At 41.2% G+C, this 12,180-nt stretch overlaps 1 protein-coding gene across 1 annotated transcript in view; it reads right to left on the bottom strand.

Moving 5' to 3' along the window:
• The window catches only part of LAMA4 (laminin subunit alpha 4), a 227,737-nt gene that overhangs the window by 148,750 nt on the left and 66,807 nt on the right, over nt 1–12,180 (bottom strand). The window contains exon 3 of the mRNA XM_073575987.1: nt 8,661–8,788. Coding sequence (XP_073432088.1) covers nt 8,661–8,788 — 128 coding nt within the window. The remainder of the gene's footprint in view (nt 1–8,660; nt 8,789–12,180) is intronic.

The raw sequence follows: 12,180 nt of genomic DNA, 5'->3' as shown, positions 1-12,180 counted from the left end.
TACAATGGCCCTCACAGTCCCCTTATCTGAACATCATTGAAAATATGTGGCTAGACCTCAATATGGCAGTACATGCAGGAATCTCACAGAGCTGGGAGAATTTTCCAAGGAAAATTGGATGAAAATTCCTCAAGCAAGAATTGAAAGACTCTTGTCTGGCTACAAAAAGCATTTATAAGCTTTGATACTTGCAATAGGGGGTGCAAATAGGTACTAACTATGTAGGGTGCCCAAACTATTGCATTGGCCTATCTTCCTTTGTGTAATTTTGAAAATGTAAAAGATTAGAAATATATATCTATTTTTGGCTAAAATACAAAGGAAATGTGTCTTCTTTAACTTTAGGTCTTTTAGAGATGATTTTATCTTCAGGTTGCTTAACTGTTCACAAGAACAGCAATTTTGACTAAACTTTTACATGCCGCTGTACTTTGAGAACAGTTTGTGAGCTGAACTTGTGCAGAGATGGGACATCTGGTGTAAAGAAGAGAGAGATTGTCTCATCCGCTTTATCGTAGCACAAGCTAATAAGTATCCAGTTCATGGGAACCATACAGGAAAGTTACTGTTCCCATCAGGGCTGTTATGAGATCATGTATTTTGTCACTCCACTTCAGGCCCTAGAGGAAAAATAAACTCACAAGCTCCTGACAGTGGAAATAGCTGACATTTTTTCAGCATGCTCAATAACTATAATGGCCATAGATTTGTCACAGACCAACCCAGATTTCATTAAAGATAGATCACAAAGTAAGTACACTTGTTGATTTCTATGTGACCACTAGGCATATTTGAACTCTATAGAAATGGACAATTATAAAGTTGCCACTATATCATTCTTGCAGGAAGGCAATTGATATGTGAAGAATATTATGACAATTATAAAATTGATCAATGACCTGGATATGTGGTGTATCAGGTCTAAAGTAGAACTTAAAGGGAACCTTTCACTAGGTTTTTACTACTGCATCTGAGAGCTGCATGATGTAGGGGCAGAGACCCTGATTCCAGCTATGTATCACACTGGTCTCTTTGCTGTTACAGTATTTTGACAAAATCGCTGTTTTATCTGCTGCAGATCTACCATTTCTCTCTGAATGCTGAGCTCTGTATAACCCCGCCCACACCACTGATTGGCTGATTTCTGTGTACGTTGTGAATAGCATAGGGAAGCCTGTGCAGTCGATATACAATATAAAATATAACTTTTAATAAAATTAGTTAACCCCTTAAAGGCTAGAGGTATTTTTGGCTTTGCATTTTCATTTTTTGCTCCTTTTCTTCCCAGAGCCATCACTTTTTTATTTTTTGGTCAATATGGCCATGTGAAGGCTTGTTTTTGTGGGACAAGTTGCACTTTTGAACAACATCATTAGCTTTACCATGTCTTGACACTCGAAAACGGGAAAAAAATTCCAAGTGCAGTGAAATTGCAAAAGAAGTGCAAACCCACACTTATTTTTTGTTTGGCTTTTTTCTAGGTTCACTAAATGCTAAAACTGACCTGTCATTATGATTTTTCAGGTCATTAAGAGTTCATAGACACCAAATATGTCTAGGTTCTTTTTTATCTAAGTGGTGAAAAAAAATTCCAAACTTTACGTGTACGATACGTGTAGGATCTCCATATTTTGTGATCTCGGGTTGGGTGAAGGCTTATTTTTGTGCTCCAAGCTGACGTTAATGATATAATTTTGGTGCAGATATGATCACTTTATTGCCCGTTATTGCATTTTAATGCAATGTCGCGGCAACCAAGAAAAATATAATTCTGGCGTTTTTACTTTCTTTGTCGTTACGCCGTTTAGCGATCGTGTTAATCCTTTTTTTATTGATAGACTGGGCGATTCTGAATTCGGTGATACCAAATATGTGTATGTTTGATTTTTTTTTTATTGTTTTATTTTGAATGGGGCGAAAGTGGGGTGATTTGAACTTTCATTTTTTTAATATTTTTAAAAACATTTTTTTTTCACTTTTGGCATGCGTCAATAGTCTCCATGGGAGACTAGAAGCTGCCATAACCCGATCGGTCTGCTACATACAGGCGATGATCAGATCACCTGTATGTAGCAGAATACCTCACTTGCTATGAGTGCTGACCACCGGGCGGCGCTCATAGCAATCCAGCACTGACAACCCTAGAGGTCTACAGGAGACCTCTGATTGTCATGCCAACCCATCGGTGACCCACGATCATGTGACGGCCTGGGTCAATGATGGGCGTATTTCCGGCACAATTGCCAGAAGCACATGTTAAGGCTGTGTGCCCACGTAGCGATTTTTAAGCGTTTTTGCCGCGATTTTCGGCGCGAAAACGCAGCGAAAACGTTTAAAAATTGTGTACAGAACGCCCCCATGCATTCCTATGGCATTCCGCACATGATGTGCTAATGCTGCGCTTTTTTCCAGCGGAATCGCATCGCGGAAAAAATTGCAGCATTCTCATTCTTTTGTGCGGAATCGCAAAGAATTGCTGCGATTCCGCAACCATAGGAATGCATGAGAATCGCTTACTTCCCGCATGTGGCTATGCCCACCATGCGGGAAGTTAAGCGTCTCATGTGCGGTTGGTACCCACGGTGTGGAGGAGAGGAGACTGTCCTCCAGGCCCTGGGTACCATACCCCTGTAAAAAAAAGAACAAAAAATAAAAAATCGGGGTATATTTACCTTCCGGCGTCCCGCGCTGCATTCCCGGCCTAAGCGTTCCCAGTAATGCCTTGCGGCAGGGCCCTGTAATGACGTAGTCTCGCATGACTCTAGCAGTCTCGCGAGATTGCTACAGTAACGCGAGACCAACGTCATCACAGGTCTCGCAAGGCATTACTGGTAACGCTGTGGCCCGGGAATGCAGCACAGGACGCCGGAAGGTAAATATACCCCGATTTTTTTTATTTTTTTTAGCATTTTAACATTCTATCTTTTACTATTGAGGCCGCATAGGCGGCCTCAATAGTAAAAACCTGGTCACACTTGTCAAACACTATGTTTGATGAGTGTGACCAACCTGTCAATCACTTTCCAAGCGATGCTTCAAATCGCTTGGAAAGTGCTTGAATATCGCACGCGAAAATCGCGGCAAAATCGCGATCATAATCGCGGTGAAATCGCGCGGAAAAAAACGCGCGATTTCTGGGAAGGAGTCCGGTTTTTGTTGTGCGTTTTAACACGCACCGTGGGCACATAGCCTAAATGTTGCTGTGAGAGTTTGATAGCGGCATTTAACAGGTTAATAGCGGTGGTTGGATTGCTATTCCGCCCATGGCTGTTCCGGGCACATGTCAGGTGTTCAAAATAGCTGACATGTGCAGGGAAAGATGTTGGCTCACCGCCGGAGCCCACATCAAATGGAGGGAGTTCGATATTGGCGTAAATTTATGCCCGATGTCGGAAAGGGGCTAAAAGGACAAAAACAACAACAAACACCATACACATATAAAAGGTCTCTCTGAGTACACTCTATGATAGATTCCCTCATCTCTGCACCTGCCTATCAGTGGAGGTTGGCACCCTACGTATATTGCAAGTGATGGTGCCCCCTTTCTCAGCGGCTGTCCCTAACTACCCTAAATATCCCTATTGTGCACCATTTATACACTCATCCATACTGGGTGTGAACGGAAGGAATACCAGGGCAGGTGGGCCACTGAACCTATATATATATACACTCACTGGCCACTTTATTAGGTACACCTGTCCAACTGTGTGTTAAGACTTAATTTCTAATCAGCCAATCACATGGCGGCAACTCAGTGCATTTAGGCATGTAGACATGGTCAAGACAATCTCCTGCAGTTCAAACCGAGCATCAGTATGGGGAAGAAAGGTGATTTGAGTGCCTTTGAACGTGGCATGATTGTTGGTGCCAGAACGGCTGGTCTGAGTATTTCAGAAACTGCTGATCTACTGGGATTTTCACGCACAACCATCTCTAGGGTTTACAGAGAATGGTCCGAAAAAGAAAAAAAATCCAGTGAGCGGCAGTTCTGTGGCCGGAAATGCCATGTTGATGCCAGAGGTCAGAGGAGAATGGGCAGACTGGTTCGAGCTGATAGAAAGGCAACAGTGACTCAAATTGCCACCCGTTACAACCAAGGTAGGCAGAAGAGCATCTCTGAACGCACAGTGCGTCGAACTTTGAGGCAGATGGGCTACAGCAGCAGAAGACCACACTGGGTACCACTCCTCTCAGCTAAGAACAGGAAACTGAGGCTACAATTTGCACAAGCTCATCGAAATTGGACAGTAGAAGATTGGAAAAACGTTGCCTGGTCTGATGAGTCTCGATTTCTGCTGCGACATTCGGATGGTAGGGTCAGAATTTGGCGTAAACAACATGAAAGCATGGATCCATCCTGCCTTGTATCAACGGTTCAGGCTGGTGGTGGTGGTGTCATGGTGTGGGGAATTTTTTCTTGGCACTCTTTGGGCCCCTTGGTACCAATTGAGCATCGTTGCAACGCCACAGCCTACCTGAGTATTGTTGCTGACCATGTCCATCCCTTTATGACCACAATGTACCCAACATCTGATGGCTACTTTCAGCAGGATAATGCGCCATGTCATAAAGCTCGAATCATCTCAGATTGGTTTCTTGAACATGACAATGAGTTTACTGTACTCAAATGGCCTCCTCAGTCACCAGATCTCAATCCAATAGAGCATCTTTGGGATGTGGTGGAACGGGAGATTCGCATCAGGGATGTGCAGCCGACAAATCTGCGCCAACTGTGTGATGCCATCATGTCAATATGGTCCAAAATCTCTGAGGAATGCTTCCAGCACCTTGTTGAATCTCTGCCACGAAGAATTGAGGCAGTTCTGAAGGCAAAAGGGGGTCCAACCCGTTACTAGCATGGTGTACCTAATAAAGTGGCCAGTGAGTGTATATATATTTATATAGGCAAGTGTCAGAGAGATGAATGAGCAAGTGAACTGACAGGCATCAAATGTGCATGATTTATGATGGACTAGTAGTACCCCACTAAGCTGTTCCCTGACAATGAAATCCTGACCAACAGCAGAGGTTGGCATCCTACTTGACAGAAGATATGGCACCCCCACTCCACAGCGGATGACCCTGGGAGTACCTAGGATAAATGTACATGCATCTTCCAGGTGAGATAAATCCAATAAAGGCAAATTGATAACAATGAAATAACAGTGAAAAATGAATGAATTATGTGATGCTGAAATACACAACAATATAATACATGATACACATGATTAAACCAACAGCATAAGGCAGTACTTACATGTATTATATTGATGTGTCAATTATCATCACATAATTCATTTTTCACTGTTATTTGATTGTTATCAATTTGCCTTTATTGGATTTATCTCACCTGGAAGATACATGTACATTTATACTAGGGACTCGCATATATACAATACATAGGATGCCAACCTCCGCTGACAGGCAGGTGCAGAGATGAAGCAATTTATCATAGAGTGTACTCAGAGAACACTTTTATATGTGTATGGTGTTTGTTGCTATTTTTGTCCTTTTAATTAATTATCCTAAAAGTCATATTTTATATTATATCTACTCCACGGGGTGCCCTATTTTAGCCACTTTTGATTTGAAACCTCTATAGTTCAACTTTTCCTACGCTGTGAATAGTCAGAAAGCTGCTAATCCGTGGTGAAAGCGAGGTTATAGAGAGCTCATGACTATGGAGGACTACATGACATCAGGTTTACTAGTCCTCTAATGATATTCTCCTGTTGACAAAACAGTGATTTTATCAAAACTACACTAAGCAGCTCAGTAAGTGACACATCGCTGTACTCTATTTCTACATTATTCTACTCTTAGATAAGATGTCAAAAACTTGGTTATAGCTTTCTTTTAAAGGGAATCTGTCGGTAGGATCAACCCTCCCAAACCATCTATATGGGCATGTGGGTCAAAGGAGGCGGAATAAAATGATACCTTGATATCTGTGATTCAATGTCTTTTTACAGAGAAATCCACGTTTTTCTTAAGTGTAAATGAGCTATTTGGGACAATGGGACGGACACTGACCTGCAAAGGAATCCTCCTCCAGAGCTTATTTTTAATAAAAGGAGGCGTTACCAGTGTGAGATATGTAACTAACACGGAACAGTAGAACTGAACTTTTTGTCTTCTTACAAGCACTTTTTTTTGCCACTTCCCTGAGCTCTGCTGCAATACAACCCTGTCTGCCTGAGATGGAAGCTGGGAAGAACCTGCAGATGTGTGAGTTATAACCACACACAACTCTGCAGTGAGATCAGGAGAGCAGAGAGTGGGCATTACACATCACACTGGTAATGCCCTGTTCTATTTAAAATAATTTCTAGAGGAAGATTCTCATGCAGATCAGTGTTCGATCCAGGGAGTTTAGGTCACGTGACTAATAATTAATAGAATTACCGTAATTAAGAGAAGGCTGAAAACTATTAGCCCCTTTACGACAAGGTGCTCATTGGTGACAATAGTGATTGTCGGATAATTATTTCGAAGGATGTTGGGTCAGTTTTCTGGCAGATGGAACAAATCTTAATTAGGCAATATAGTATTTATACATATATTTTTGATGTTGGTCTCAATGGATTGAATGCATTCATAAGTTTGTATGTGTAGATTCATCATAAGGAAGAGGTGGGGGATTCTCCACTAGGCCTTCTTAAGTTAATATGTAAAAATACATACAAATTGTAAGATATGTTTTTGTTACAGTTAAGTCCATATATATTTGGACAGAGACAACATTTTTCTAATTTTGGTTCTATACATTACCACAATATATTTTAAATAAAACAATTCAGATGCAGTTGAAGTTCAGACTTTCAGCTTTCATTTGAGGGTATCCACATTAAAATTGGAGTTTCAGCTGTTTTTAAAGGGACCAAAAGTAATTGGACAATTGACTCCAAGGCTATTTTGCGGGCAATCCCTTCGTTATGTCATTCTCAATTAAGCAGATAAAAGGCCTGGAGTTGATTTGAGGTGTGGTGCTTGCATTTGGAAGGTTTTACTGTGAAGGAAACGTGGTCAAAGGAGCTCTCCATGCAGGTGAAACAAGCCATCCTTAAGCTTCAAAAACAGAAAAAACCCATCCGAGAAATTGGTGCAACATTAGTAGTGGCAAAATCTACAGATTGGTAGGTAAATCCTGAGAAAGAAAGAAAGCACTGGTGAACTCATCAATGCAAAAAGACCTGGGCGCCCACGGAAGACAACAGTGGTGGATGATCGCAGAATTATCTCCGTGGTGAAGAGAAACCCCTTCACAACAGCCAACCAAGTGAACAACACTCTTCAGGAGGTAGGCGTATCAATATCCAAATCTACCATAAAGAGAAGACTGCATGAAAGTAAATACAGAGGGTTCATTGCACGGTGCAAGCCACTCATAAGCATCAAGAATAAAAAAGGCTAGACTGGACTTTGCTAAAAAACATCTAAAAAAGCCAGCACAGTTCTGGAAGAACATTCTTTGGACAGATGAAACCAAGATCAACCTCTACCAGAATGATGGAAAGAGAAAAGTATGGCGAAGACGTGGTACAGCTCATGATCCAAAGCATACCACATCATCTGTAAAACACGGCGGAGGCAGTGTGATGGCTTGGGCATGCATGGCTGCCAGTTGCACTGGGTCACTAGTGTTTATTGATGATGTGACACAGGACAGAAGCAGCAGAATGAATTCTGAGGTATTCGGAGCCATACTGTGTGCTCAGATCCAGCCAAATGCAGCCAAACTGATTGGTCATCGTTTCATACTACAGATGGACAATGACCCAAAACATAAAGCCAAAGCAACCCAGGAGTTTATTAAAGCAAAGAAGTGGAATATTCTTGAATGGCCAAGTCAGTCACCTGATCTCAACCCAATTGATCATGCATTTCACTTGTTAAAGACTAAACTTCAGACAGAAAGGTCCACAAACAAACAGCAACTGAAAACCACCGCAGTGAAGGCCTGGCAGAGCATCAAAAAGGAGGAAACACAGCGTCTGGTGATGTCCATGAGTTCAAGCCTTCAGGAAGTCATTGCCAACAAAGGGTTTTCAATTAAGTACTGGAAATGAACATTTTATTTACAATTATTTAATCTGTCCAATTACTTTTGGTCCCTTTAAAAACAGGGTGGCACATGTTAAGGAGCTGAAACTCCTAAACCCTTCATCCAATTTTAATGTGGATACCCTCAAATGAAAGCTGAAAGTCTGAACTTCAACTGCAACTGAATTGTTTTGTTTAAATTTCATTGTGGCAATGTCTAGAACCAAAATTAGAAAAATTTTGTCTCTGTCCAAATATATATGGACCTAACTGTATATAGTGTCTTTACAGTCTGAGAAAAAAGTGTAATCATGCAGTCAAGTTTTTTACTTATCCAGTTCTAAAGATGTATAAGCCCTTTACAAATTATCCCAAGTAAACACAGAAAGTCTATAAATGTTACGTCCTATAGTCTTTAGACTTTCTGCGAATCCGTACACCACTTGCTTTGCTAAGGTGAGCCAAATAGAGCTGGTCAGAAATGTAGGCAAACTTCCACCCTTTCTTTTCAGGATTTGGGTGGGTCAATAATATGTCGATTTTTTTTTCAATAGATACTGTAAGGTACACCATTAACATAACAGTTGGAAAATGTGATGTATGCGGAAATCACCTACTTATTAGAGCTGAAATATAATGGGCAGGGGCACTGAACGCAAGACCTCAAAACGCCGTTGATCACATCAGCCATGTATCCAGTTGGACACCTTTCACAATGCTTCCCGGTTGTATTTCTTTGGCAGTCCTATACAAAAATAAAGCAGCAACATAATAAGTCAACGATCGTAACTGCTCTCCTGCATTTCATTATGAGGTGTGCTAATCATTGGCTAGAATAATACAAGTTGTGTCTGTATTACAAATCTGCATGCCATTAATGTATTTTCGACCCCTTACTGTTATTCATTCCATCTTTGAATCCCACTTTCACACTTGAAAGATCAAATTAATTATACAGATGTATGAAATAAAAGCATGATTGAAACCTGGTTCTAATGCAAATGAAAGGGAACCTGACACCTCATAAAATGTTATTTATCTGCAGATATAGGGTTAATCTGCAGAAAAATGGCATTGCAATGGTGCCTGGCTGCATTACTGAAAGTGTGGCTACCGGGAGAAAACAAACCTATTTCCTCCTAGGAGCTGCTGACTTCTATATATCAGGGTTTGCATGGAGGGGTTACAGAAATCACTCACAGCACTGCTCCTTATACTCTGAGCGACCGCTGCATGACTGACAATTTAATTGACAGCTTGGGGTGCAGCGCATCTGTGCAGTGAGCTGTCAATCAAGTGCCTGGGAGTGCTTACAGCCGCCGCTCAGAGTATAGCAAACAGTGACTGTAATCGCTCCCTGCACCGTCTAAAAGACTGAAAGCTGGCGGCTCCCCAGAGGAAATAAGCTTGTTTTCTCTCAGTAACTGTGTGGTTGTAAGGAAGAGGACCGCACCGCGGGTACCCGCTTGCCAGGGCCGGAACTGTCGAGGATGGATCCCTTGTTGCCAGGGGGAAGTAATAGTAAGCCGGACCAACCTCCTGACCAAGGGGGCGGGGGATATAAAGCTAAAGCACGTGCAGCAGAGGGGAGTTTGGCGCCAACCCGGTGCAGCGCGCAGTGAGGTGAGCGGCGCGCTCCATTCCCCCTACCGAGTACCAGCGCTGCCGCAGCCCCCGTCATCTGCAAAGGGAAGAACAAAGTGGAAAAAAGGTCCAGCTTCACAAAAGTCCAATTTATTGTACAAAATAAAGTCCAGAAACAGTAAAGTTTACATGAGTAACAAATAGGCTACGCGTTTCAAACAAAAACCTTGTTCTTTTTCAGCGCTGCTTCCCATTTGTGTTACCACACTTTATATCCATTACCCCCAATAACATCTCAGTCAGTGGGTCGACTCTTTATTGCAGCCATTGGTCATGCGGATGTCAGGATTTCTGAGAGATTCTAAAGATGGCTTATATCAATTCTCAGATATAATCTGGAGGGGTGGATTTCATTGGATCAGCTGCGATGTCACTTAACTCTATACCTCTATTCCCCAAAATGTTGCAATAAGGGCGTTAGAGTTTCATTTGCATAGATATAGTAATTATACTAATGAATTATGTGATTATATCATGCAGGTTATTCAATTTCTGATGTACCACAATTATTTCTGCTTTGATGGACAATTCTTCTTGCAATGTAGGGGAGTAGCAATGGGCGGTAAGCATTCGCCCTCCGTGACTAATCTTGATAGGTCTCATTGGGAGGAGCTGATTCTTTACTCTGTTACTAATCCATTTTTGTCTAATATATTTTGGTATGGCAGATACCTCGATGATACACTCCTCATTTGGAGTGGTTATGTACAGTATCTGCCATACCAAAATTGGTTGATTATTTCAATTGCAATGATTTCAATTTAAAATTTACGTTTGTGACTGATCCGCATGGATGGACATTAAAGGGTGTTGATGGTGCTGTTATCAGCACATCCACATTTTGCAAACCACTCTCTGGCAATAGTATATTGCATGCTTCCAGCAGCCACCCTGGTCACACTGTCAAATCTGTACTTGTGGGTGAGCTTACTAGAATCACTAGGAATCAGTAGGAATTGCAATGATGAGAATGTCTTGAAGGAGGAGATTAATTTGTGTTGTGATAAGCTTAGGAAAAGAGGCTATTCTAATTGGTGTTTAGAAAGAGCTAAAAAAAAAGTGCATAAAAAGAAACGGCACGATATGCTAGCACCAAAAACACATATTAATGATAACAACACTCATAACAAAATTGTTTGCTCTATTCAATATAGTCCCCAGTTTGTCACTATCAAATCTCTCATTTTAAAACATTTACCAATTTTGTTTGAGGACGACATTCTATCTAATATTTTGTCTAATGGGTGTCAAGTGGTAGCGAAAAAAGCTAACACCCTGTCTGACACGCTGTCTCCGAGTTTTTTTGGTTCCAAGGCTGGAGTACAAACTTGGTTACACTATTGCGGTTTTTATCATTGCGGCACAAGCAAATGTAGGACATGTGCACATTCAAATATTACACACTTTTTCTGTGATAGTGGAAAAGTGGAAGAACATAAAATAAAGCAATATATTAATTGCAACAGCAAAAATGTAATTTATTTAATCACATGTTTGAAGTGCAATTTAAAATATGTGGGTTGTATGTCTTGCATGCTCAAAATTCGTATATCTGAGCATATAACCGACATTTTGTCTCCTTCTAGTACAACTCGATCCATTTCTTCTGCATCCAAGCACTTTATTTCTCAGCATCAAAGAAGCACTGAATTTTTTCAAGTTACTGGTATTGAAAGATTGACGCACAATATGAGAGGTGGCGACTTAAAAAAACGCCTTATGACACGTGAAGCGTACAGGATTTTTTACTTGAATACATGTTTTCCCGACTGACTAAATGCCAGAAAAGAAATTATGCTTCACTATTAATGTTTATCATATGTATAAATTTTTTGATATGTGTTTATATTTAAGTTTGCATTATCATAATTTTCAGTTTTATTTGCTCTTTTGTGCATTTTGTTTTTAGTTTTTTTTTCCTTTACATTTTGTCTTACCTTCCACCCTCTCTTTTTTTTCCCTTCCTTCCTTTTTTTTTTTTTCTCTTTTCCAACACCATGTGATTTGTATTTGATCTTATTGGGGGTAATGGATATACAGTAAAGTGTGGTAACACAAATGGGAAGCAGCTCTGAAAAAGAACAAGGTTTTTGTTCAAAACGCGTAGCCTATTTGTTACTCATGTAAATTTTACTGTTTCTGGACTTTATTTTGTACAATAAATTGGACTTTTTGTGAAGCTGGACCTTTTTTCCACTGTGTTCTGACTACTACGTGATGACTGCACGTGGTCCGTGCTTCCCACAACACATGCTGACAGGTGAGCTGGCTTTATCTTTTTCCTTTCATTTGCAAAGGGACTGCTGCAGAGAGAGAAGCCGGGCGCGCTGCAGGAGTTCAGAAAGAGGAGTGCTCCATCCTGGGAGCACAAGCATTGCGCAGGCCAACGTCCGCCATCTCCCGCCGCCAACAGCGGGGACCACAGATAGAGAGAGAGACGTGCAGTGTGTGCCCGATGACTAACAGAGAGTAAGGCGCCGTGCGCTCCATGTC

The sequence above is a fragment of the Dendrobates tinctorius genome, unplaced genomic scaffold, assembly GCF_039654945.1.
Source record: "Dendrobates tinctorius isolate UK_male_01 unplaced genomic scaffold, ASM3965494v1 ptg000046l, whole genome shotgun sequence".
In the NCBI taxonomy this organism is placed as follows: Eukaryota; Metazoa; Chordata; class Amphibia; order Anura; family Dendrobatidae; genus Dendrobates; species Dendrobates tinctorius.
This window is presented reverse-complemented; position numbering and strand designations above follow the sequence as displayed.